Source organism: Prionailurus bengalensis, chromosome C2, assembly GCF_016509475.1.
Source record: "Prionailurus bengalensis isolate Pbe53 chromosome C2, Fcat_Pben_1.1_paternal_pri, whole genome shotgun sequence".
NCBI lineage: Eukaryota > Metazoa > Chordata > Mammalia > Carnivora > Felidae > Prionailurus > Prionailurus bengalensis.
In genome coordinates, this window is record NC_057350.1 from 159,495,133 (window position 1) to 159,521,031 (window position 25,899).

At 39.0% G+C, this 25,899-nt stretch overlaps 1 protein-coding gene across 3 annotated transcripts in view; it reads left to right on the top strand.

Moving 5' to 3' along the window:
* TCAIM (T cell activation inhibitor, mitochondrial) overlaps nt 1–25,899 on the top strand; it is a 77,803-nt gene that overhangs the window by 39,596 nt on the left and 12,308 nt on the right. For all 3 annotated transcript variants that reach the window (XM_043595928.1, XM_043595929.1, XM_043595930.1), the window contains exons 4-6: nt 413–566; nt 6,243–6,495; nt 24,049–24,171. In XM_043595928.1, the coding sequence (XP_043451863.1) occupies nt 413–566; nt 6,243–6,495; nt 24,049–24,171 (530 nt within the window). The remainder of the gene's footprint in view (nt 1–412; nt 567–6,242; nt 6,496–24,048; nt 24,172–25,899) is intronic.

The following is a 25,899-nucleotide window of genomic DNA, read 5'->3' on the forward strand; positions in this document are numbered from 1 at the left end:
TATTCTTCACCAGAGAGCTATGAAATCCCAACATTTTTAACACTAAATTATTTAACACTGATAGTAATTATTTAATACCGTCAATAATGTGTTTAGGGGCGCCTGGGTGGCGCAGTCGGTTAAGCGTCCGACTTCGGCCAGGTCACGATCTCGCGGTCTGTGAGTTCGAGCCCCGCGTCGGGCTCTGGGCTGATGGCTCAGGGCCTGGAGCCTGTTTCCGATTCTGTGTCTCCCTCTTTCTCTTCCCCTCCCCCATTCATGCTCTGTCTCTCTCTCTATCCCCCAAAAAAAAACAAACGTTGAAAAAAAAAAAATTAAAAAAAAAAATAATGTGTTTAAAGGTCAGGGTATAATTGTTTCCTTGTTCTATTTTGCATGTAAATGCCCCTTACTGTTTTTTTTTTTTCCCCAGGAAGTCAATGAAAATTCTCTTAAGAGATTAAGTGTCTACTTAGAAAACCTCCAGAAACCAGGCTCCAAGTCTTTGAAACCAACTCAGCTTACATTTTATGTAAGAGAAACAGAGCAGAATTCTTCTGAAGGCCAGGAACCCTTTAGCACATCCGGTATGTGTTCTCATTTCTAGTGTTTCCCTTATAAGCTCTGTGATAAATCTGTTCATTAAGTGTGTTGTTGCCAGAATACCTTTGGATTGAAGACTTGGTCTTAAAAAAAAAAAAAAAGTAGTAATAATATCATTTAATTGTTTTCCTAGAATTAGATTCTATTTCTGGCTACCTGTGTTTGAACAAGCCATTTTTTATGTTTAAACTTTTTTGTCTGTAAAACTAAAATGTTCCTATTTGTCCACTTTAAAAAAAAAATTTTTTTTAATGTTTATTTTTTTTGAGAGAGAGAGAACACAAGTCGGGGAGGGACAGAGAGAGAGGGAGACAGAGAATCTCAAGCAGGCTCCAGGCTGTCAGTACAGAGCCCAGTGTGGAGCTTGAACCCCTGAACCATGAGATCATGACCTGAGCCGAAGTCAGATACTCATGAGCCAGGTGCCCCCTTTAAAGTTGTTTTTTAATCTATTTGTCCACTTCCTATTTCAGTGTTGTTTTAAGTGTTAAACGTGTTTATAACAATTTACATTTTTTAAAGTACAGCCTATAATCCCTTATTTTGTCCTCAAAGTACTCTGAAGTAGGTAGTGTTTGCCCAAATAAATTGGTAATGTGCGGGGATTTTGCCAGGACTGTGGAGATGGAGTATGGGTCTTGAACTTAGGCCTTTCAACTCCAGCTTTAGGCTCTTTTATTTATTTTTTTTAAGTGGTATTTATTTATTTTGAAAGAGAGAGAGAACAAGATGGGGAGAGGCAGAAAGAGAGAGAGAGAAAGAGAAAGAGAATCCCAAGCAAGCTTCACACCGTCACCACAGAGCCTTACACAGGCTCAATCTTTAGAGCTAAGAGATCATGATCTGAGCTGAAATCAACAGACTAAGCCATGCAGGTGCCTTTTGGCTCTTTTTAATCAGTCTTAATATACAGTCTTCTTTTTATTATTATTATTTTTTATTTTTTATTTTTTTAGTATTTATTTTTGACAGAGAGAGACAGAGTGTGAGTGGGGGAGGGGCAGAGAAAGAGGGAGACACAGAATCTGAAGCAGGCTCCAGGCTGTGAACTGTCAGCATAGAGCCTCATGCGGGGCTCGAATTCATGAACCGTGAGATCATGACCCGAGCCAAGGTCAGTTGCTTTAACCAACTGAGCCACCCAGGCACCCCAATATACAGCCTTCTTTTTGATCCTTTGTTACTACTTTAATCCAGATCCAGAAATACTTAAAATGAAGGGCAAATAAGTGTCTATATTTTCTCTAAATATATACTCTTTTGGTGATCCTTGAGGAAATAACTTTATTTTTGGAGTGAACCTTAAAATAATTTAAAGGTTTACCAGGAGCTTTCTGTGAGTTAAGGTCAAAACAATTAGAAAATGCACTATAATGTTTTTTCTTGAAACAAACTATTAGAAAACTCAAAATGTGATCGTTTTGGGGACCTAGAGTCTATTTCTTGCTCTGCCAGTGACTAGCTATGTGACCTTAATTTCTGGTTCTTCATTATTAAAATGAAAGAGGTGAAGTACCGTGTGTAAGTACTGAAGCATTCAGTGAAGACCCTACCTTATACCCGGGGCTCATAAGGCTGTCAGGAGCTCGCATGGAGTGAGGAGAGCTTGGGCTAAAAAGGGCTAAAGCAGGATCTTTATGTTGAAAAACACTTCCCACCCAATCTCTCCAGGAATGAACATTTGATCATGTATCTTCTCTTTGTTTTCTTACCCTCTCATGTTTGAATGTGGGAGATCAGAAATCAGAAATTCCTTGTCTGTTTCTCCATCTACCTCTGATTTGGGAGTTTTATTTAAAGAAAGACACTGTTCTTCATTATCCAGAGACAAAATGTCAACTCAGAGTCCTGTTATGAAAGCACAGCCCTACTGAAGAATGCTGTTAATGATAATAGTAGTCGTAACAAGTAATTATGTTTATCACTCTAAATGACACAATTCTATTTGAAATTGTAAGTAATTATAAATGTGCTCTTCTTAAGCAGCTGAGATACATTCTTTAGTAGTATAAGACCAAATATTCATAAATACTCTTCAAATAGATACACAGTCAAGATTAGGCTAGGAATTGAAAAACCTCATACTTATGCATAGTTGTCTACTTAGAGTTAATGATTTCTCCTTGACAGATAGAATTTGTAAAGATAGGTTAAGTCCTTTACAGTTTTTAAAACAATATTATCACCTTTCAGTTTTTATTTGTCTGGGTTTTGGAGAGTCAGGCTCATTTCTAGTCATTGCCACTTCCACTACTGCCATTAACTGGGTTTGTCTTGGATGTTCACCTCACATGGAGTTAAAGAATGAACCAGGTCTATAGGGTGCCTGGATGGCTCAGTTGGTTAAGTGCCAACTTCGGCTCAGGTCATGATCTCATGGTTCGTGAGTTCGAGCCTCACATCAGGCTCTGTGCTGATAGCTCAGAGCCTGGAGCCTGCTTTGGATCCTATGTCTCCCCCTCTCTCTGCCCCTCCCTCTGTCTCTTTCTCTCTCTCTCTCTCTCTCTCTCAAAAATAAAATTTTAAAAATTAAAAAAAAAAGAATGAACCAGGTTTATTTGTTAGGGAAGGAGCAAACAGAGGGAAACTCAAACTTAGAAAGTTTCACACAGCAAATTAGGGACAGAGCTGTTACTAGACCTAACATCTCCTCATTCATAGTCTAATGTTGTGATTTGTATTTTACATTACCTATTCCTCTTCAAAAATTTTGTTAGTAATCATTTTTGTCTCTGCCGTTATGACAGAGTCTGGAAATCTGACAAGTATTTAAAAGATTTTTATGTTTTTAACCTTTTTATCTGATTGTAAAATTAAGATCACTGATAATTAAGATGGTAACAAGGTAAAATGTTTACTACTGATTTTCAGTACTGAAAGGCCTAAATCGTTTCTTTAGCTCTACATTTTTTGGTAGCCTGTGAGGAGATATACTCCATTAAAACAAGTGGAAGAGTTACCAGGAGCCTTCTGTGAGTTAATGTTAAAACTAGTAGGGGGCGCCTGAGTGGCTCAGTTGGTTAAGTGTCCAACTCTAGATTTTGGCTCAGGTCATGATCGCAAGGTTGGTGAGATCAAGTCCTGCGTTGGCGTCGGGGTCTGTGCTGACAGCACTGATCCTGCTTAGGATTCTTTCTCACTCTTTACCCTCCCCCTTCTCTCTCCCCTCCCCCCAAATAAATAAATAAACTTTCATAAAAATGCTAAAACAAGTAGTTGTAGTCAGCGGTGACTGAGTAGAAATAAAAATCCTCTACTTTTTTTTCTTAATTTTTTAATGTTTGTTTATTTTTGAGAGAGAGACAGACAGAGTGCAAGCAGGGGAGTGCAGAGAGAGAGGGAGACACAGAATCTGAAGAAGGCTCCAGGCTCTGAGCTATCAGCACAGAGCCCGATGCAGAGCTTGAACTCACAGACCACAAGATCATGACCTGAGCTAAATCAGATGCTTAACCAACTGAGCCACCCAAGCACCTCTCTATTTTTTTTTATGTTTATTTGTGAGAGAGAGAGAGGGAGACAGAGAAAGAGAGTGTGAGCAGAAGAGGGGCAGAGAGGGAGATACAGAATCCAAAGCAGGCTCCAGGCTCTGAGCTGTCAGCACAGAGCCCAGCGCGGGGCCTGAACCCACGAACCATGAGATCATGACCTGAGCTGAAGTCCGACGCTTAACTGACTGAGCCACCCAGGCACCCCAGGAAATAATATATACAAATAGCCAACAACCATTAAAATGTGTAGCTTCTGTAGTCACATTGGTAGAGGCATTCCTCACTATATAGCAGCCCTTACATTGGAATAAATAATTAACAGAATCGAGAAGATAGAAACTGAGATTTATTCCTGACAACTCTTCTGGGGATTTGTTCCTTGACTGAGCTCTTCCTTACCTCAAATGCAGGAATTTGGACTTTGCTTTCTTCTTTCACTAACTAGAACAACTCTTCTGCCAGTACTTCTCACTTTACCATCAAATGATTGAACTAAAAAACTTCTTAGTTTGCATGTTCTGGATTCCTTAAGTCTGTGTGGCAAGGCGTGTGTGTATCTCTCATAATGATTTAAACTCTGGTGTCTGTCATCAGTGGCCAAGATAAGAAAATACATTTCAGCCTTATATGAAAAGTGAACAATTAAAAATGTTTGTGTCCATCAGTTTCAGAAGTGTTAAATAAAAATTGCACTGCCTTCAATATATGGACTGTTATATATAGCTGCTAAAAAGAATAAGTTGATCTATACATACAGACAACTGGTTAAGTAATAAAAGCAAGTTCAAAGTAATATACCTAGAATGTTACTATTTCTATATTAAAAAGAAACAATTCAAACTGTAGGGGGGTGTGTAAACAAATATGGGCATATATCACATGTATTATACATGCATAAGCACATAGAAAAGGTCTAGAGCAGTGCTGTCCAAGAGAACTTTCTGTAATGATGTCAGTGTTCTGTATGTGCACTAATATAGCAGGCACTAGCCCCATGTGACTATTGAAATGGGGTTAATGTGACCGGGAACTGAATTTTAATTTTATTTCATTTTGATTAATTTAATCCTAAACTGCCATTAGAGGGCTAGTAGCTACCATACTAGACAGTGCAGGTCGAAAAGCACAGGTTCCTAATTGTTAGTAATGGTTATGTCTAGTAAAGATGTGAGTCTGTATGCCTGTGAACAGACTTTTATTTTTACTATATGTATCTCCAATTTCATAGTGAGGATGTACTTATAATTGTGTAATTTTTGAAACCAACTAAAAATACTTTTAAAAAAAAAAAAGAAGAAAGAGTCAGTGTTGGGGTGGTATAATGGAGAAAATACTGTGCTTGGGGTCAACTCAGATTTAAGCCCTTGCTCTGTTTTCCTAACCTCCTTAAGCCAGATTTCTTCACAGTTGAAGAAAGATAATAGTGACACAGTTGGTGAGGATGTTGAGAAGTTGTATAAATTCAGCTGGAACCATGCCTAACCCCCAGTAATGAAGAAAAGAAAAAACAGTGGATTTCCTATTGAGGATGTAACACATTAGATTACTGACCTTACCCCGCTGACTACCCAAAATCAAAATCAGATTGTGAAGAATTAACTTTTAACCAGTTAGGGAATTTTACATCACTGCCAAAAATATTGAGTTACTAGGTAGCTGAGTGGACAAATAGGAAGATGGTCTCCTATAATCACAGAGAAAATTTGAGATGGGTTTCTGTCACCCCTGAGACTAGGCCACTCCCATCTGAACCATTGTTACAGTAAAACCTCCCCATCTCCCATCTCTCCTCCTTTGTCTTAGTGCTAGAAACCATCTTTCATGGATACTTGCTAATAGGAGAGCTTTTCCATTCTAGACTATAGAGACCATATTTATGGGCAGCATTGAAAATATTCTGAATCCCCTCCTTGGGCTGGAATGGGTTTGGTCTCTAGTGCCAGACTAGAAAGAAAAACTGACAGAGGAATTCATGAAGGTAAAGATACTGTGGTAAAGTTTCAGAGAAGAGTAGTTTTCCATTTACAGATGATTTGCCGATAGGATGGATTTTAAGCAGTAATCAAATGTTTTAAAAGATTTTGATTTTATTAATGTTGCATGAAAAATTATTTTTAAATAAATGAATAATCATCTCTATTAATTGTTTGGGGGAATTATATTCTCTAGGATTTCGAGCAGTCAAATTTACTTTGCACACCAGAGATCTGCTAAGCACAGTATTATATATTCTCAACTCCTGCAGTTTATCTGTTGAACATATCCAAAGCTTGAATACTAATGTGTGTTCCCAGCCTCTCAAAGAGGCTAAAAGGATGCCTGACAGGCCCATCAAGTGGGACAAGTCTTATTACTACTTTACTGGATTCAAGGACCCTCATGAAGACCTTGAACAAGTCTCGAGAATGGAAACAACCCTCACGTATGTAAAAGTTCCTATTTAATTAAACTTATTTCTAGTTCATGTTTAAAATTAAAGCCTAATTTTTCAGGAAAAATAATTCTATCAATATAGTTAATCCAGTGACCATTATGAAAAAGATAGTTCATGTTTCTTAAAGTGGCCAGAATACTTTCAAATGTATTTAATTTGTGGTCTTTTGATGCCAAACAAATGCAGGAAGTTGTTTTAAATTTTAAAAATTCTACTCTTCAAGTTACCCCTGGTATATGGAAAAAGGATGTATATACCTAAGACTATAAAAAATATGAGGCTTCTTCAGGTAAGCATTTCCAGTTTCTTCAGCTAGTGTAGGAGTAATGTTCTTTAGTGTAACAGTCCATACATAATAAAAATGCATGGAGACAGCGCTTGAAAATATCATCTCTAGGGGGTTATAAAGTACAAACTCTCAGCTATAAAATAAACTAGTCCTAGCGATGTAACATACAGCATGGGTACTATGGTTAATAATACTGTATTGTGTATTTGAAAGTTGCTGAGAGAGTAGATCTTCATAAGAAAAACAGTTGATAGGGGCGCCTGGGTGGCGCAGTCGGTTGAGCGTCCGACTTCAGCCAGGTCACGATCTCGCGGTCCGGGAGTTCGAGCCCCGCGTCGGGCTCTGGGCCGATGGCTCAGAGCCTGGAGCCTGTTTCCGATTCTGTGTCTCCTTCTCTCTCTGCCCCTCCCCCGTTCATGCTCTGTCTCTCTCTGTCCCAAAAATAAATAAACGTTGAAAAAAAAATTAAAAAAAAAAAAAAAAAAGAAAAACAGTTGATAACTACATATGGTGATAGCTGTTAACTAGACTTACTTTAGTAAGTGTAATATACACTAATATCGAATCATTATGCTATATACACAAAACTAATGTTACATGTCACTTATATCTAATTTTTTTTAATATATCATCTGGAATGTATTGAGAAAGAATAATTTTTAGTTATAAAAGCCGTGTATGAAATATTTCCCTATGATTTATCTTGTTTGTAAAGTCACCATTAATGTTTTTTAAGTAAGTCCTTTTTGGACTCCATAAAGACCAGCCATATTCTGTTCTGTGGTTGTATTTAAAGAGTCCATGGCTTACCAGAGGATTCTCACTTTTTACAGCAAGGTAGATAATTCTTAATCCTCCATTGGCAGAACATTTGCTTTGTAGATTACCTGTACTACCTCAGGAATCCCTGCTCCCATTATCTAGCTAGATTCCAAACAAAGCTGAAGAGACAAGAAAGTAACAGAGTCTTGTACAGAAAGGGAGACCAGTGTCTGCCTGAAGGCATGTCTGTGGTGAAGGTGTGTCTCTATCTATATGTGTAGCTAATAGGTAAATCACCTCCCTAAATATGTGGATTTTAATTGTTCAAATTTTCTTTCTAAATAAAAACAAGAGGAAAATGTGGCTATGGGAATGATAATTTATTTTTTCTTTTTTTTTTAATAAATGAAATTTATTCTCAAATTGGTTTCCATACAACACCCAGTGCTCATCCCAAAAGATACCCTCTTCAATACCCATCACCCACCCACCCCTCCCTCCCACCCCCCATCAACCCTCAGTTTGTTCTCAGTTTTTAAGAGTCACTTATGCTATGGCTCACTGGGAATGATAATTTAATGATAGACCAGCAGTAATGAAGATAGCATGAAGAAGTAGGGATAAGAAAAACAAAGAGCAGTCATGGTAGGATAGAAAGTGATGATTTAGAAAAAAAGTTTAGAAAAATAAAAGATGATTGAAGGTGAATTACGTGCAGAGGCTACATTGGAAGTCAAGTGGGTTGCTGTGCCCTTGGGCCGCTTCAAGCCCCTTTGAGCCCCTTCAAACCAGTCTTGACCTGCTCCCAAACACAGATAATTGCCCACTTTGAAGGCATTCTCTGAGGGCTTCTTCAACAGTTTGTTTTATGTTAGTTTTTCCCAGCAAGGATTCCAGGGGATTTTATCATGAAAGCCAGAACGTTATCTATCAATTCTTGCTTCAATTATTAGTGTTTTTAAATTAGTAATTATTGAGAATCCTGGGAAGATGGCAGCGGAGGAGGACGCTGGGCTCACCGCGCGTCCTGCTGATCACTTAGATTCCACCTACACCTGCCTAAATAACCCAGAAAACTGCCAGAAGACTAGCAGAACAGAGTCTCTGGAGCTAAGTGTAGACAAGAGGCCCACGGAAGAGGGTAGGAAGGCCAGAGAGGCGGTTGCGTGCTACACGGACTGGCGGGAGGGAGCCGGGGTGGAGGGGCGGCCCGCCGGCCAAGCAGAGACCCCGAGTCTGGCTTGCAAAAGCGGAGGGGCCGGACGGAGTCTGTTCCGACAGCAAGTGGGACTTGACATCTGGAAGGTTATAAGCTAACAGCTCTGCTTGGAGAGCAGGAGGGCTGGAGGACAACGGGAGGGAGAGTTGTTGCGCCCCGGATGACAGAGCTCAGCTTGGTGGGGAACAAAGGTGCTCGCCAGTGCCATCTCCCTTGCCCATCCCCCAGCCAAAATCCCAAAGGGAACCGGTTCCTGCCAGGGAACTTGCTTGCACTGCGCAAACACCCATCGCTGTGCTTCTGCAGATCCCTCCCTCCAGCGGGTCTGACTCCCGCCCGGTGCTGCAGGGCCCCTCCAGAAGCGGGTCTACGAAGGATAAGCGAACTGAGCCTGTCCCTCCTGCCCCTGTGCACCTTGCCGATCCGCCCCAGCTAATACGCCAGATCCCCAGCACCACAAGCCTGGCAGTGTGCAAGTAGCCCAGACGGGCCACGCCACCCCACAGTGAATCCCGCCCCTAGGAGAGGGGAAGAGAAAGCACACACCAGTCTGACTGTGGCCCCAGCGGTGGTCTGGGGGCAGATATCAGGTCTCACTGCGGCCCCGCCCACCAACGCAAGTTATTCAAGACAGCACAGGGGAAGTGCCCCGCAGTTCCGCACCAATCCAGGGACTATTCAAAATGACGAAATGGAAGAATTCCCCTCAGAAAAATGTCCAGGAAATAACAACAGCTAATGAACTGATCAAAAATGATTTAAACAATATAACAGAAAGTGAATTTAGAATAATAGTCATAAAATTAATCGTTGGGCTTGAAAACAGTATAAAGGACAGCAGAGAATCTCTTGCTACAAAGATCAAGGGACTAAGGAACAGGCAGGAGGAGCTAAAAAATGCGATCAATGAACTGCAAAATAAAATGGATACAACTACAGCTCAGATTGAAGAGGCAGAGGAGAGAATAGGTGAACTAGAAGATAAAATTATGGAAAAACAAGAAGCTGAGAAAAAGAGAGATAAAAAAAATCCAGGAGTATGAGGGGAAAATTAGAGAACTAAGTGATGCACTAAAGAGAAATAATATACGCATAACTGGTATTCCAGAGGAGGAAGAGAGAGGGAAAGGTGCTGAAGGGGTACTTGAAGAAATAATAGCTGAGAACTTCCTGGATCTGGGGAAGGAAAAAGGCATTGAAATCCAAGAGGCACAGAGAACTCCCTTCAGACGTAACTTGAATCGATCTTCTGCACAACATATCATAGTGAAACTGGCAAAATACAAGGATAAGGAGAAAATTCTGAAAGCAGCTAGAGATAAACGTGCTGTAACATATAAAGGGAGACCTATAAGACTCATGACTGATCTCTCTACTGAAACTTGGCAGGCCAGAAAGGAATGGCAGGAGATCTTCCATGTGATGAACAGAAAAAATATGCAGCCAAGAATCCTTTATCCAGCAAGTCTGTCATTTAGAATGGAAGAAGAGATAAAGGTATTCCCAAACAAACAAAAACTGAAGGAATTCGTCACCACTAAACCAGCCCTACAAGAGATCCTAAGGGGGATCCTGTGAGACAAAGTACCAAAGACATCGCCACAAGCATGAAACCTACGGACATCACAATGACTCTAAACCCATATCTTTCTATAATAACACTGAATGTAAATGGACCAAATGCACCAACCAAAAGACATAGGGTATCAGAATGGATAAAAAAATAAGACCCATCTATTTGCTGTCTACAGGAGACTCATTTTAGACCTGAGGACACTTTTATATTGAGAGTGAGGGGATGGAGAACTATTTATCATGCCACTGGAAGTCAAAAGAAAGCTGGAGTAGCCATACTTATATCAGACAAACTAGACTTTAAATTAAAGGCTGTAACAAGAGATGAAGAAACACATTATATAATAATTACAGGGTCTATCCATCAGGAAGAGCTAACAATTATAAATGTCTATGCGCCGAATATGGGAGCCCCCAAATATATAAAACAATTGCTCATAAACATAAGCAACCTTATTGATAAGAATGTGGTAATTACAGGGGACATTAACACTCCACATACAGAAATGGATAGATCATCTAGACACATGGTCAATAAAGAAACAAGGGCCCTGAATGATACATTGGATCAGATGGACTTGACAGATATATTTAGAACACTGCATCCCAAAGCAACAGAATATACTTTCTTCTCGAGTGCACATGGAATATTCTCCAAGATCACATACTGGGTCACAAAACAGCCCTTCATAAGTATACAAGATTGAAATCATACCATGCATACTTTCAGACCACAATGCTATGAAGCTTGAAATCAACCACAGGAAAAAGTCTGGAAAACCTCCAAAAGCATGGAGGTTAAAGAACACCCTACTAAAGAATGAGTGGGTCAACCAGGCAATTAGAGAAGAAATTGAAAAATATATGGAAACAAACGAAAATGAAAATACAACAATCCAAATGCTTTGGGATGCAGCGAAGGCAGTCCTGAGAGGAAAATACATTGCAATCCAGGCCTATCTCAAGAAACAAGAAAAATCCCAAATACAAAATCTAACAGCACACCTAAAGGAAATAGAAGCACAACAGCAAGGACAGCCTAAACCCAGCAGAAGAAGAGAAATAATAAAGACCAGAGCAGAAATAAACAATATAGAATCTAAAAAAACAGTAGAGCAGATCAACGAAATCCAAGAGTTGGTTTTTTGAAAAAATAAACAAAATTGATAAACCTCTAGCCAGGCTTCTCAAAAAGAAAACGGGAGATGACCCAAATAGATAAAATCATGAATGAAAATGGAATTATTACAACCAATCCCTCAGAGATACAAGCAATTATCAGGGAATACTATGAAAAATTATATGCCAACAAACTGGACAACCTGGAAGAAATGGAAAAATTCCTAAACACCCACACGCTTCCAAAACTCAATCAGGAGGAAGTAGAAAGCTTGAACAGACCCATAGCCAGCGAAGAAATTGAATCGGTTATCAAAAATCTCCCAACAAATAAGAGTCCAGGACCAGATGGCTTCCCAGGGGAGTTCTACCAGACGTTTAAAGCAGAGATAATACCTATCCTTCTCAAGCTATTCCAAGAAATAGAAAGGGAAGGAAAACTTCCAGACTCATTCTATGAAGCCAGTATTACTTTGATTCCTAAACCAGACAGAGACCTAGTAAAAAAAGAGAACTACAGGCCAATATCCCTGATGAATATGGATGCAAATATTCTCAATAAGATACTAGCAAATCGAATTCAACAGCATATAAGAAGAATTATTCACCATGATCAAGTGGGATTCATTCCTGGGCTGCAGGGCTGGTTCAACATTTGCAAATCAATCAACGTGATACATCACATTAATGAAAGAAAAGATAAGAACCATATGATCCTGTCAATCGATGCAAAAAAGGCCTTTGACAAAATTCAGCAACCTTTCTTAATAAAAACCCTCGAGAAAGTTGGGATAGAAGGAACATACTTAAAAATCATAAAAGCCATTTATGAAAAGCCCACAGCTAACATCATCCTCAATGGGGAAAAACTGAGAGCTTTTTCCCTGAGATCAGGAACACGACAAGGATGCCCACTCTCACTGCTGTGATTTAACATAGTGTTGGAAGTTCTAGCATCACCAATCAGACAATGAAAGGAAATCAAAGGCATCAAAATTGGCAAAGATGAAGTCAAGCTTTCACTTTTTGCAGATGACATGATACTATACATGGAAAATCCGATAGACTCCACCAAAAGTCTGCTGGAACTGATACATGAATTTAGCAAAGTTGCTGGATACAATATCAATGTACAGAAATCAGTTGCATTCTTATACACTAACAATGAAGCAACAGAAAGACAAATAAAGAAACTGATCCCATTCACAGTTACACCAAGAGGCATGAAATACCTAGGAATAAATCTAACCAAAGATGTAAAAGATCTGTATGCTGAAAACTATAGAAAGCTTATGAAGGTAATTGAAGAAGAGATAAAGAAATGGAAAGACATTCCCTGCTCATGGATTGGAAGAATAAATATTGTCAAAATATCAATACTACCCAAAGCTATCTACACATTCAATGCAATCCCAATCAAAATTGCACCAGCATTCTTCTCGAAACTAGAACAAGCAATCCTAAAATTCATATGGAACCACAAAAGGCCCAGAATAGCCAAAGGAATTTTGAAGAAGACCAAAGCAGGAGGCATCACAATCCCAGACTTTAGCCTCTACTACAAAGCTGTAATCATCAAGACAGCATGGTATTGGCACAAAAACAGACACATAGACCAATGGAATAGAATAGAAACCCCAGAACTAGACCCACAAAAGTATGGCCAACTCATCTTTGACAAAGCAGGAAAGACTATCCAATGGAAAAAAGGCAGTCTCTTTAACAAATGGTGCTGGGAGAACTGGACAGCAACATGCAGAAGGTTGAAACTAGACCACTTTCTCACACCATTAGCAAAAATAAACTCAAAATGGATAAAGGAATGTGAGACAGGAAACCATCAAAACCCTAGAGGAGAAAGCAGGAAAAGACCTCTCTGACCTCAGCCATAGCAATCTCTTACTCAACACATCCCCAAAGGCAAGGGAATTAAAAGCAAAAATGAATTACTGGGACCTTATGAAGATAAAAAGCTTCTGCACAGCAAAGGAAACAACCAACAAAACTAAAAGGCAACTAACAGAATGGGAAAAGATATTTGCAAATGACATATTGGACAAAGGGCTAGTATCCAAAATCTATAAAGTGCACACCAAACTCCACACCCGAAAAACAAATAACCCAGTGAAGAAATGGGCAGAAAACATGAATAGACACTTCTCTAAAGAAGACATCCGGATGGCCAACAGGCACATGAAAAGATGCTCAACGTCGTTCCTCATCAGGGAAATACAAATCAAAACCACACTCAGATATCACCTCATGCCAGTCAGAGTGGCCAAAATGAACAAATCAGGAGACTATAGATGCTGGCGAGGATGTGGAGAAACGGGAACCCTCTTGCACTGTTGGTGGGAATGCAAATGGGTGCAGCCACTCTGGAAAACATGTGGAGGTTCCTCAGAAAATTAAAAATAGACCTACCCTATGACCCAGCAATAGCACTGCTAGGAATTTACCCAAGGGATTCAGGAGTACTGATGCATAGGGGCACTTGCACCCCAATGTTTACAGCAGCACTCTCAACAATAGCCAAATTATGGAAAGAGCCTAAATGTCCATCCACTGATGAATCGATAAAGAAATTGTGGTTTATATACACAATGGAGTACCACAGGGCAATGAGAAAGAACGAAATATGGCCCTTTGTAGCAACGTGGATGGAACTGGAGAGTGTGATGCTAAGTGAAATAAGCCATACAGAGGAAGACAGATACCATATGTTTTCACTCTTATGTGGATCCTGAGAAACTTAACAGAAACCCATGGGGGAGGGGAAGGAAAAAAAAAAAGAGGTTAGAGTGGAAGAGAGCCAAAGCTAAGAGACTCTTAAAAACTGAGAAGAAACTGAGGGTTGATGGGAGGGAGGGGAGGGTGGGTGATGGGTATTGAGGAGGGCACCTTTTGGGATGAGCACTGGGTGTTGTATGGAAACCAATTTGAGAATAAACTTCATATATTGAAAAATAAAAAAAAATAAATTAGTAATTAATTTAAACATAATTACAAAATTGTTGAACCATTTTAAAGCTTTCAACTCATTAACTGTGTGACAACACTTGATAAGATTTAGGGTGCCTATAACTCAACCAAAACTTATTGGCCACCATGGTCATTTTGGCCATTCTGCAGTTTAAGTTTTTGTTTGTATTCTTGTATTGTTTAATTTCATCTTATGTATGTAGGTTGCAGAAGAAGAATCAGAGCACATGCTGAATTATATGGTCAGAAGGAGCATCAAATTTACATCAAACTGATCTTCACTTGATTTATAAATTATATTCACTTGATTCAAATTCATTTTGGAAAGCACATTAAGATACTTCTAATATTTTAGGATATAATATTAAAAAGAGAAGATATAGCAGCAATGTTATTTAGTTTAGACTTAATTTTTTCAATAATTCTGTTTTTGTTGAGAAGTGCAGACTGAAGTAGTCTCTTACTATTATGAAATAAAACACAGAAATTGTGAAAATAAATCAGTTGGGATTGCTTTTTAAATAGAAGAATTATCAGGTCATAAAAGTTCCATTTAATTTGTTTTCATACTACATCTGGTAACTGCATTTCAATCCACATTTTAGGACATGCTGTGTAATTCTGAATTTCTCAACAAACTATGCTTTAGCTTACTTCAAACTCATTTTACTGTATAACCATAAAAAAGAATAAAATTAAAATTTTAATACCTCAGGAGTTTTCTTTAATTATATACTGTAACAGGAATTTACGAGTCTCAAAAAGATTAGGAAATGCCACTCCATGTTGTAGATTTTAGTATGTTCATATTTTGAATATATTCTCTGATTATCAAATACTGTTATAACAAAAATGGATTTTAATTATATAATTTGTATTTGGAAGGAGCCAACAGGATCCATTTATGTCTAAACAAAATAATCCCAGGGCACCTGGGTGGCTCAGTCGGTTAAGTGTCCAATTCTTGATTTCAGCTAAGGTCATAATCTCACAGTTCATGGGATCGAGCCCCGCATCAGTCTGCATGCTGACAGTGCAGAACCTGCTTGAGATTCTCACTGTCTTCCTCTCTCTCTGTCCCTCTCTCTTTCTCTCCCTCCCTCTCTCTCAAAATAAATAAACTTTGAAAACAAAATAAAGTAATCCCATATGTAATATCTTTCCCATTGAGAAAACATAAACTGTAGAAGGATCATTGAAATGCTATTCTATCAGATACTGGAAGACCAATAAATGTCAGACTTCTGTTTTCTCCATTCGAATTTTGCTCAAGTAGTTGTTTTTTTTTGTTTGTTTGTTTTTTTTTTTGTTTTTGTTTTTTTTTTTTTACCTTCAGTGTCTAAGTTGTAAATCAATCTTTGTCCACGAAATGGCACCTTGGACAACTATAACATTGGAATTATTTCTATAGAACGTTTGGAAATTTTAACTCCTATCATGCCTTTATTTATTCTTCCCCTTGTTTACAGGCTAAGTCAGTGTTTTTCAAATAACAAGTAATGACACAGTTTAGTGATTTGGGACCAGCAAAGTTGCTTTGTGTTCTTCCTTTTAAACATTTTTTAAATATATATTTTCAGTAAATTTCAACGTTTCTCAAAATACTCGTTTGAGTTCTGTGTAAACATATATGTATATGCGTATGTGTGTATACTGAGTCGCCATTTAAAATTTCTTACTGTGGGTTGCCATCAGAGAAGTTTGAAAAGCTGTGGTGTAAATGTCATGTAGTTCCATGTAGTTTGAGGCCTAGGAGTTTGAAATTTATGCCATTTTAACTTTACTGCGATTTGGATCATGGCTGTCCTTTTCATCCTCTTGTATCCATGAAAAACTGAACTTCTCTTGAGTTACTAAAATATTTATATCTCAAAAGAATCATTAGCCTAAGAACTAAACCAGTTGTCTTCAGTCTGCAGTCTAAGTTTAGACCCTGTACATGATATTCCTGTATTCATTTTTATATACTACTTCCCTGTGGCTTCATTTCATTACCAGCGTTTTTTCTCTTTCCCTGGATCTTATAACAATACATGTTTCATATTTATTATTATAAGTATAATGAAATCATTTTTGGAACCAAGGCAAGGTCTAACAAGTAAATTAACTACCATGAGATAACACTTCATAGCCTAGGATGGTTATAATCGAAAGAAAATAGCAAGTATTGGGAAGGATGTAGAAAAAAGCACGTCTACATAAAAACTTGTTCATGGCAGCATTATTCATAATCACCAAAAAAGTGGAAATAACCCAAAGGTCCATCAATGGATGAATGGTTAAGCGAAATGTGGTATATTCATACAGTGAAAATAGTACTTGGCCCTAAAAACAAAGGAAGTACTCATACATGCTACAGCATGGATGAACTTTGAGAACATTATGCTAAGAGAAAGAAGCAGTCACAGTGGACCACATATTGAATGCTTCCATCTATGTAAAGTGTATAGAATTGACAAATCTGTGACACAGGAAGTAGATTAGTGGTTGCTTAGAGGTGGAAGTGAGTATTGAAGTAACTGCTAATAGGTACATGATTTCTTTTTCTTTTTTGAGTTTATTTATTTATTTAGAGCAGGGGAAGAGCAGAGAGAGAGGGAGAGAGAGAGATTCCCAAGTAAGCTCGGCACTGTCAGCACAGAGCCCCATGCAGGGCTCGAATTCAGGAGCCGTAGGATCATGACCTGAGCTGAAATCAAGAGTTGGATGCTTAACCGACTGAGCCACCCAGGCGCCCTGCTACGTGTTTCTTACTAGGGTGATGAAAGTATCCCCAAATTGATTGTACTGGTGATTGCACAGCTCTGAGAATATACACAACATGCATGGTGTGTGTATTACATTTCAGTAAAACTTTTATTTTTATTTATTTTTTAATTTAAATTCCAGTTAACAGTGTAATAGTAGTTTCAGGTGTACAATGTAGCGATTTGGTACTTCCATGCAACACCCAGTGCTCATGACAAGTGCCCTCCTTAATCCCTGTCACCTATTTAACTCTCTGGTAACCATCAGTTTGTTCTGTGTAGTTAAGAGTCTGTTTCTTGGTTTTCCTCTTTTTTCCCCCCTATGATCATTTATTTTGTTTCTTAAATTCCACATATGAGTGATTTGTCTTTCTCTGACTGACTTATTTCACTTAGCATTACACTCTCTAGCTCCATCTACATCATTGTAAATGGCAAGATTTCATTCTTTCTTATGGCTAAATAATATTCCAGTGTGTGTGTGTGTGTGTGTGTGTGTGTGTGTGTGTGTGTACACAACGTCTTCCTTTTTTTTTTAAGTTTATTTATTTATTTTGAGAGAGAGAGAGCACAAGCAGGGGAGGGGCAGAGAGAGAGGATCCCAAGCAGGCTCTGCACTGTCAGCACAGAGCCGGACATGGGGCTTGATCCCACAGACAGTGAGATCATGACCTGAACCAAAATCAACAGTCCAATGCTTAACTGACTGAGCCACCCAGGTGCCCCTACACTATGTCGTCGTCGTCTTCTTCTTCTTCTTCTTCTTTTTAATTTTTATTTTTGAGAGAGCATGCATGTGAGCGGGGGTGGGGCAGGGAGAGGGAGACAGAGAATCTGAAGCAGGCTTCAGGCTCCTAGCTGTCAGCCCAGAGCCCAATGCAGGTCTTGAACTCACAAATCAGGATATCATAACCTGAGCCGAGGTCTGATGCTTAACTGACTGAGCCACCCAGGCTCCCCCACTACACCATGGCTTCTTAACCCATTCACCAGTCAATGGACACTTGGGATCTTTCCAAAATTTGACTATTGTTGATAATGCTGCTATAAACATCAAGGTGCATGTATCTCTTCAAATTAGTATTGTTTGGATTCTTTAGGTAAATACCTAGTAATGCAATTGCTAGATTGTAGAGTAGTTCTGTTTTTAACTGTTTGAGGAAACTCCTTACTGTTTTCCATAGTGGCTGCCCCAATTGGCATTCCTACCAACAGGGCAAGAGGGTTTCCCTTTCTCATCCTCACCAACACCTGTTGTTTCTTGTGTTGTTACGTTTAGCCATATGGACAGGTGTGAGGCGATATCTCATTGTAGTTTTGATTTGCACTTCCCAGATGGTAAGTGATGTTGAGCATCTTTTCATGTGTCTGTTGGTCATCTGTGTGTCTTTTTTGGAGAAATGTCTATTGATGTCTTCTGCCCGTTTCTTAAGTGGACTATTTATTTTTGGGTGTTGAGTTTGAGAAGTTCTGTGTAGATTTTGGATACTAACCCTTTATCAGGTATGCCATTTGCAAATGTCTTCTCCCATTCTGTAGGTTGCCTTTTAGTTTTGTTGATTGTTTCCTCTGCTGTGCAGAAGCTTTTTATTTTGATGAGGTCTCAATGGTTCATTTTTGCTTTTGTTTCCCTTGCCTCAGGAGACATATCTAGTAAGAAGTTGCTATGGGCGAGGTCAAAGAGGTTACTGCTTGTGTTCTCCTCTAGGATTTTAATGGTTTCCTATTTCACACTTAGGTCTTAAATCCATTTTGAATTTATTTTTGTGTCTGGTGTAGGAAAGTGGTCCAGTTTCATTCTTCTGCATGTCACTGTCCAGTTATCCCAGGACCATTTGTTGAAGAGACTGTCCTTTTATCCATTGGATATTCTTTCCTGCTTTGTCAAAGATTAGCTGGCCATATATTTGTGGGTCCACTTGTGGGCTTTCTGTTCTGTTCTGTTCCACTGATCCATGTGTCTGTTTTTGTGCCACTACCATATTGTATCAATGACTACAGCTCCGTATATAACCTGAAGTTCAAAAGTGTGATGCTTCCAGTTTTGCTTTTCCTTTTCAAGATTGCTTTGGCTATTTGGGTCTTTTGTCATTCCATATAAATTTTAGGATTGTTTGTTCTAGCTCTGTGAAAAATGCCCAGTGGTATTTAGATAGGGATTGTATTAAATGTGTAGACTGCTTTGGGTAATATAGACATGTTAACAATATTTGTTCTTCAAAAAAAAATTAAATTAAATTTTAAAAAAGGGCGCCTGGGTGGCTCAGTTGGTTAAGCGTTCGACTTCGGCTCAGGTTATGATCTTGTGGTCCGTGAGTTCGAGCCCTGCATCAGGCTCTGTGCTGACAGGTCGGAGCCTGGAGCCTCTTTCGGATTTTGTGTCTCCCTCTCTCTCTGCCCCTCCCCCGCTTGCGCTCTGTCTCTCTCTGTCTCAAAAATAAATTTAAAAAAATTTTAAACAATATTTGTTCTTTGAATCCATAAGCATGGAATGGTTTTTTTTCCATTTCTTTCTGTCATCTTCAATTTCTTTCATCAGTGTTTTATAATTTTCTGAGTATAGGTCTTTCACCTCTTTGCTTTGGTGTATTCCGAGGCATCTTATGGTTTTTAGTGCCTCAATAAAGTTTTAAACACAAAACTATTACTATTTTTAAAAATATATATTCATGAATACTATTTATTTGGATTATTTCATTTTTGATAAATTTTTATAATAAGAAATTTCAACATTTCTTAAAGTTCTTGAGTAGTAAAGTTTAAAAAGTATGGTTTGCGGGGACGCCTGGGTGGCTCAGTCAGTTAAGTTTCCGACTTCAGCTCAGGTCATGATCTCACAGTTTGTGGGTTCGAACCTGGCATCAGGCTCTGTGCTGACAACTCAGAGCCTGGAGCCTGTTTCAGATTCTGTGTCTCCCTCTCTCTCTGTGCTCCCCTGCTCATGCTCTTTGTCTCAAAAATAAACAAACATTTAAAAAAAGTTTTTTCAAGTTAAAAAAAAAAAGTATGGTTTAGGGGCACCTGGGTGGCTTACTTGGTTAAGCGTCTGATGTGGGCGGTTTGTGAGTTCAACCCCGCGTGGATTGTGTGCTGACAGCTCAGAGCCTGGAGCCTTCTTCGGATTCTGTGTCTCCCTCTCTCTCTGTGCGTCCCCCACCCTCCCTCCCCCCACACACACTCTCTCTCTCTCAAAAATAAATGTTTAAAAAAATTTAAAGTATGGTTTAACTGTATTTTATTATAGAATAAATATAAGATGGCTCTTTAATCTCAATAATAATTTGAATGGACTTTTCCCCATTAAAAATCAAGTGTTCAAATTTTACAAATGACTATGATTGTAAAATTAAGAATTTAAATTATTTTTATGGCAAATTCAGGCATTAATTGTCCTTTTTGGTTTTTTAACATTTTTTAAATGTTTTTTTATTTTGAGAGCGAGCTCATGAGCAGGGGAGGGGCAGATAAAGGGGGGAAGGGGGAAGAGAGAGAGAAATATCCCAGGTGGGCGCTGCACCGTCAGCAGGGGAGCAGGCAGGGCTTGAACTCCCAAACCACGAGATTATGTACTGAGCCTAAATTAAGACTCGGATATTTAACTGACTGAGCCACCAGGTGCCCTTAATGTCCTTTTTAAATCCATCCAGAGAATAACATAGAATTCTGTCTCTTAGTTCTAGAATATGGACAGTCAGGATAACCATGTGTCTCCATATTGGACAAGAAGATACACTTTTCTCTTTGCCTTATGGTTTAATTTGCATAGTGAAAATGTAGGTTGTCTAGTGATCTCCTGAGATGAAATTGAAATCTGAAGTTTGAATTTAAAACAACATTAGGTAAGGGATGACTTATCTTTCCCTCATGAGGTAATAAGGTAATGGAGGAAATGAAACACTTACAGAAATTATTCTACAGACTGTATCTCTCAAAAAGAGATACTGAAAAAGTACACTGGCCAGTCATAGGACAGAAGTTAGGGGGAGGGTATGTCCAGACAAGTTTTAAAGTAAATGTAGCTCTTGACTTATTCCAGTTTGTTTTCATAGTTCTTACTTAGGGGAGAAAAAGATCATTCAAAAATACTTAATGGAAATCTGCGTTGCTACTTTCTCCTAGATTGTAACTTCCTAAAGGATCTGGTGCTGTTGGTTTCTCTTCCCTGCATCCTAGATTCTGTATTCCCCCTAACCTACATATTCAATTTTATCCTGTCATTCCCCTTAATAACTCATGCATTATCCAGAGAAGCATTTCTCTTTGGTAGCCTGCAGATCCTTAGGAATTTATGAAAGTTCATGGAGGTTGGTGAGAGAAAGCAAAGGAATGTCAGCAAGAGACATGTTTGGGGGAATTTTTGAAAAATAGAAAGCAGATGAGAGGAGAAACAAGCTGGCCAGCCACAAGACTGCTGTCCCCCTTTATAACTTACATGTCTTAGAGGGTCCAACCAGTGCACTAAAGAAAAAAAAAAATGAGTAAGATGATTACCTCTGTTTTTCCATAGTAAAGTTTTCCTTTCAGTTAGTTGCTTTTGAAGAGATACAGCTATTTAGATATCCTTTTACTCACTGCATTCTTACCCCTTAGCCCTAATCTTCATTGATGATTCTTGCCTAAATCACATATTAAATGATAGCATCCACATAACAATTTTCTAATTTCATCGTCCCTTCAAGCTGGCTCCTATGTCCCTATCGTTCCTTGGGAAGTTTTGCTTTCTGATTCATTAAGTCGTTCCAGGCTCATCTGGACTGTCTGTGCCCCAATGTCTGATTCAGCCATTTGGCCAGGAAGCTCTCGTTCTTTTTAGTAAGGAATGGTTTGTAGAATCTGAGGTCTGGGGCGGATAGATGTGCTCCGTACCTCCCAAACCCCTCATGGCTGAGGCTAGGAAACATGTATCTTTATCTACATGTATGTGGTAAATACTATGTTTAGAAGCTTCATTTCTATCTCCGTGTTTAGAAACAAAACAGAAAAACTGTTAAACTAGACCAGCTTATTTTTATACACTAAATGTAAGAATTCCAAAAGTCAGGTCATGAGCATATAGTCATAAGATTATATTTCAGCCTACATTTTAAGACATTTTGTCTCCAACGAAATGTGGCATGCTCTTTGATGATTCATTTGTCAACAAATCATGCTTTCTCTTATATGATTTAAAATAAGTTGAATAACATTAATAAATGAGGAAAATCTTGAAAATTTATAATGCAATAGCTTATAATAGTGAGGTGAAATAAGATATTTTTATTTATTTTCTTATTTATCCCATTATGCACCGATGACAAAATTTTTACCAATATTCTTAAAAAGGGAGTAGGGAGAGTTATTAATTACTATACAGAGTTAGTGAATTAAAAATTAATTAAAAGTTGAATACCTTTACTTAGAGGATAAAGTCCCAATTCCTTCTCCCAATGTGCAAGTCCTCCCACCTTCCTCCCTAGTCTCATCTCATACTTCCCTCCCTTGGGGCATTATATGATCTGGGCACATTGATTCGCCTCACGGTTCCCAGCGCACTAGCAGGATTGGCTTGCCCTTCCCCTGACAGTAATCTGCCTGGAAACATCTGACACGTCTCTCAGGTTCCAGGTCACATATCACCTGTTCCACAGACTCTTACAGACAGAATTCATTCTTCCTCTGTTCTCACAAAGGCTCATCTATCCTAATTTTTTATCTCTGTATTCCTTAGTAGGTGTGTCTTCCTTTACACAGCGACTTTATCTTCCTTATATCTCAGCACAGCACAGTATCAGGCATTGGACAAATGCAGAAAGATTTTATTGGTTTCAAGATTATCAACTTTGATCATTTTAATAAATTTTTTTTTTCATTTTTTATTTATTTTTGGGACAGAGAGAGACAGAGCATGAATGGGGGAGGGGCAGAGAGAGAGGGAGACACAGAATCGGAAACAGGCTCCAGGCTCTGAGCCATGAGCCCAGAGCCCGACGCGGGGCTCGAACTCACGGACCGCGAGATCGTGACCTGGCTGAAGTCGGACGCTTAACCGACTGCGCCACCCAGGCGCCCCGTCAACTTTGATCATTTTAAAATGTCTCTTCTGCCAGCACCTCTTAAATCCTACTCTAGTTTCAATAACTTCCTTTGTATATAAAAAAATTAAATTTTAATTATGCTAAACCTGTTGCTAGATTTCTAGAGATGGGATAAAGATTTCAAACGTCAGGATACTTCAGAATCAGTCACATGTGCTACGCCTTTCAGTAGGCTGCACTAGCCCGTCACTCAGCCATGTCCATGTGAGAGGGCAGAGCTACACTTCTAACCAGAGCAGATGGGCAAACTAATAAGGTGAAAGAGTCAGACTCAGAAGGCACAGCTAATGGTGCTGGTGACATTGAGAAGGCAATGCCCGTGGCTGAAGGAACTTGCAAAGATCACTTTGTGGGTTCTAGCTGGGTAGACTCCAACTCCTTCCTTAGTTTAATCTTCATCATTAATTCCCTGAGCTCTCAGTGTTTACTCCCCCATAGCTCTATCCAGGGCCCACAGTGGCCAGACCTTACCAGTCCAGTTTTTGTTTTTGTTTTTACCCCAGAGTCTCCAAAAATACCTGTCTATTTACTCCCCTGGGGCTCACTGCCACCTCCTTTCCTTCCACCTTACCACATGCCCCGTCCACTCTGCTACTGTGGGCTCTGCTCAACTCTTCCCCACCTGGTGTTTTGCTTATAATTTGGTAAAGGCTTGGTTGGAAACTCAGTTTAATACTGGGGCTACTTTATGGTAGTGCTTATATCTGTTAGTACTAGAAATATTTGCATTATAGTCAGTATTACAAAGTGTGTATGTCTGTTTTTTCTTTCCAGATCCTGGTTAGATAACAATGGGAAAAGTGCAGTTAGAAAGCTGAAGAACAGTTTGCCACTTAGAAAAGAACTAGATCGTCTAAAAGATGACCTGTCTAATCAGCTGCAGCTCTCGGACATCAGGTAACAAAGGCAGAGCCTAATTTGGAGATGGGAGTAAGCAGGTGCTATCTATTGGTCAAGCTTTCCAGCAGTTAGATATTTGCATCTTTAATCTAATTATTCCGATTACTAAATAATCTTCAGTCATCTTTTTCAGAAATTGTCAAATGTTCATCTGTGTAAGAAAATGATCAATTTCTTGCTGAAAACAGTGAACTAAAGTTTAGATACTGACATTAGATACTGAACTAAAGTTTAGATACTGACATTTTTAGCATAGCAGTTTAATTTTTTAAAGTAATGTTTATAAGAAAAATATTCCATATGCATATAATATATAAAAAATAATTCTTCCTCTATCATGTGAGATCAGTATCCAAGTTTAAAATGAAGGGAGAGAGAAAATGGGTGTTGTATTCTTGGTTCCATGTTTTATAACATGACCTTTTTTAAATTTTTTTTTTTAACGTTTATTTATTTTTGAGACAGAGAGAGACAGAGCATGAACGGGGGAAGGTCAGAGAGAGGGAGACACAGAATCTGAAACAGGCTTCAGGCTCTGAGCTGTCAGCACAGAGCCCGATGTGGGGCTCGAACTCACGGACCGCGAGATCATGACCTGAGCTGAAGTTGGCCGCTTAACCGACTGAGCCACCCAGGCGCCCCACATGACCTTTTATAAATGTATATATAATTTTTTTGAGACAGAGAGCACACACTAGCAAGGGAGGGGCCGAGGGAGAGTGAGAGAGACAAAGAGAGAGAGAATCTTATGCAGACTCCATGCCCAGCCCAGAGCCCAATGTGGGGCTCAATCTCACGATCATGAGATTGTGACCTGAACTGAAATCAAGAGTCTGACTGACTGAGCCACCCAGGCGCCCCAACATGACTTTTTAAAGAAGCTTTCATTAACCTGGAAATTGCAAGGTACATAAAGATACATGTAGGTGTTTATTATAAAAACAGATTTAACAGCTGTTTAAAATGGTAAGGAAGAGAAAGGGCAGGGCCTGGTGGACTCCCCACCAGGGAGGACTCCCCATTAGGAGAACTCTGAGAAACTGTTGTGAAACATAAGAGACTCCTAAAAACTGAGAACAAACTGAGGGTTGATGGGGGGGTGGGAGGGAGGGGAGGGTGGGTGAGGGGTATTGAGGAGGGCACCTGTTGGGATGAGCGCTGGGTGTCATATGGAAACCAATTTGACAATAAATTTCATATTAAAAAAAAAAAAAACTTGTGCAGTGTGAAGCTTGGACATTGCTATTACTGTTTCTTGTAACCTGCTTTGTTGTTTTCAACCCTCATTAACAGGATGCTTTTTCTTCTTTTGAACTGAAATGACTCTTTGGGTACCATAATAGCACCTTTTCTTTGTGCCTGCCCGGTATTGATAAGACGTATATGTTCTGTTCTTGTATGTTCAAATCATAGTGGGTTTGGGGTTTTTTTTTTCAAATCATAGTTTTATAAGAGAATTCAGATTTCAAGGAAAACATGTGGACTTGGGGTATGTGGGGTGTTGGGTTTTGTGCTGATAGCTGCTCTTTGATCATCAGGTCAATATTTTTAGGCCCTGCTTTGTTTATAGGGCATTCTTCCAATTCCACAATCTAGTAGCACGGACTTTTCTAGCTCCAACCAAATAACAAGATCCCTTTTAAAAGTTTGTAAAATAAATTCCTGTACATAAAAGTAACTTTTTCTAGTGCAAATTCTAAAATGATCTATCAAAGAGACTGGGAT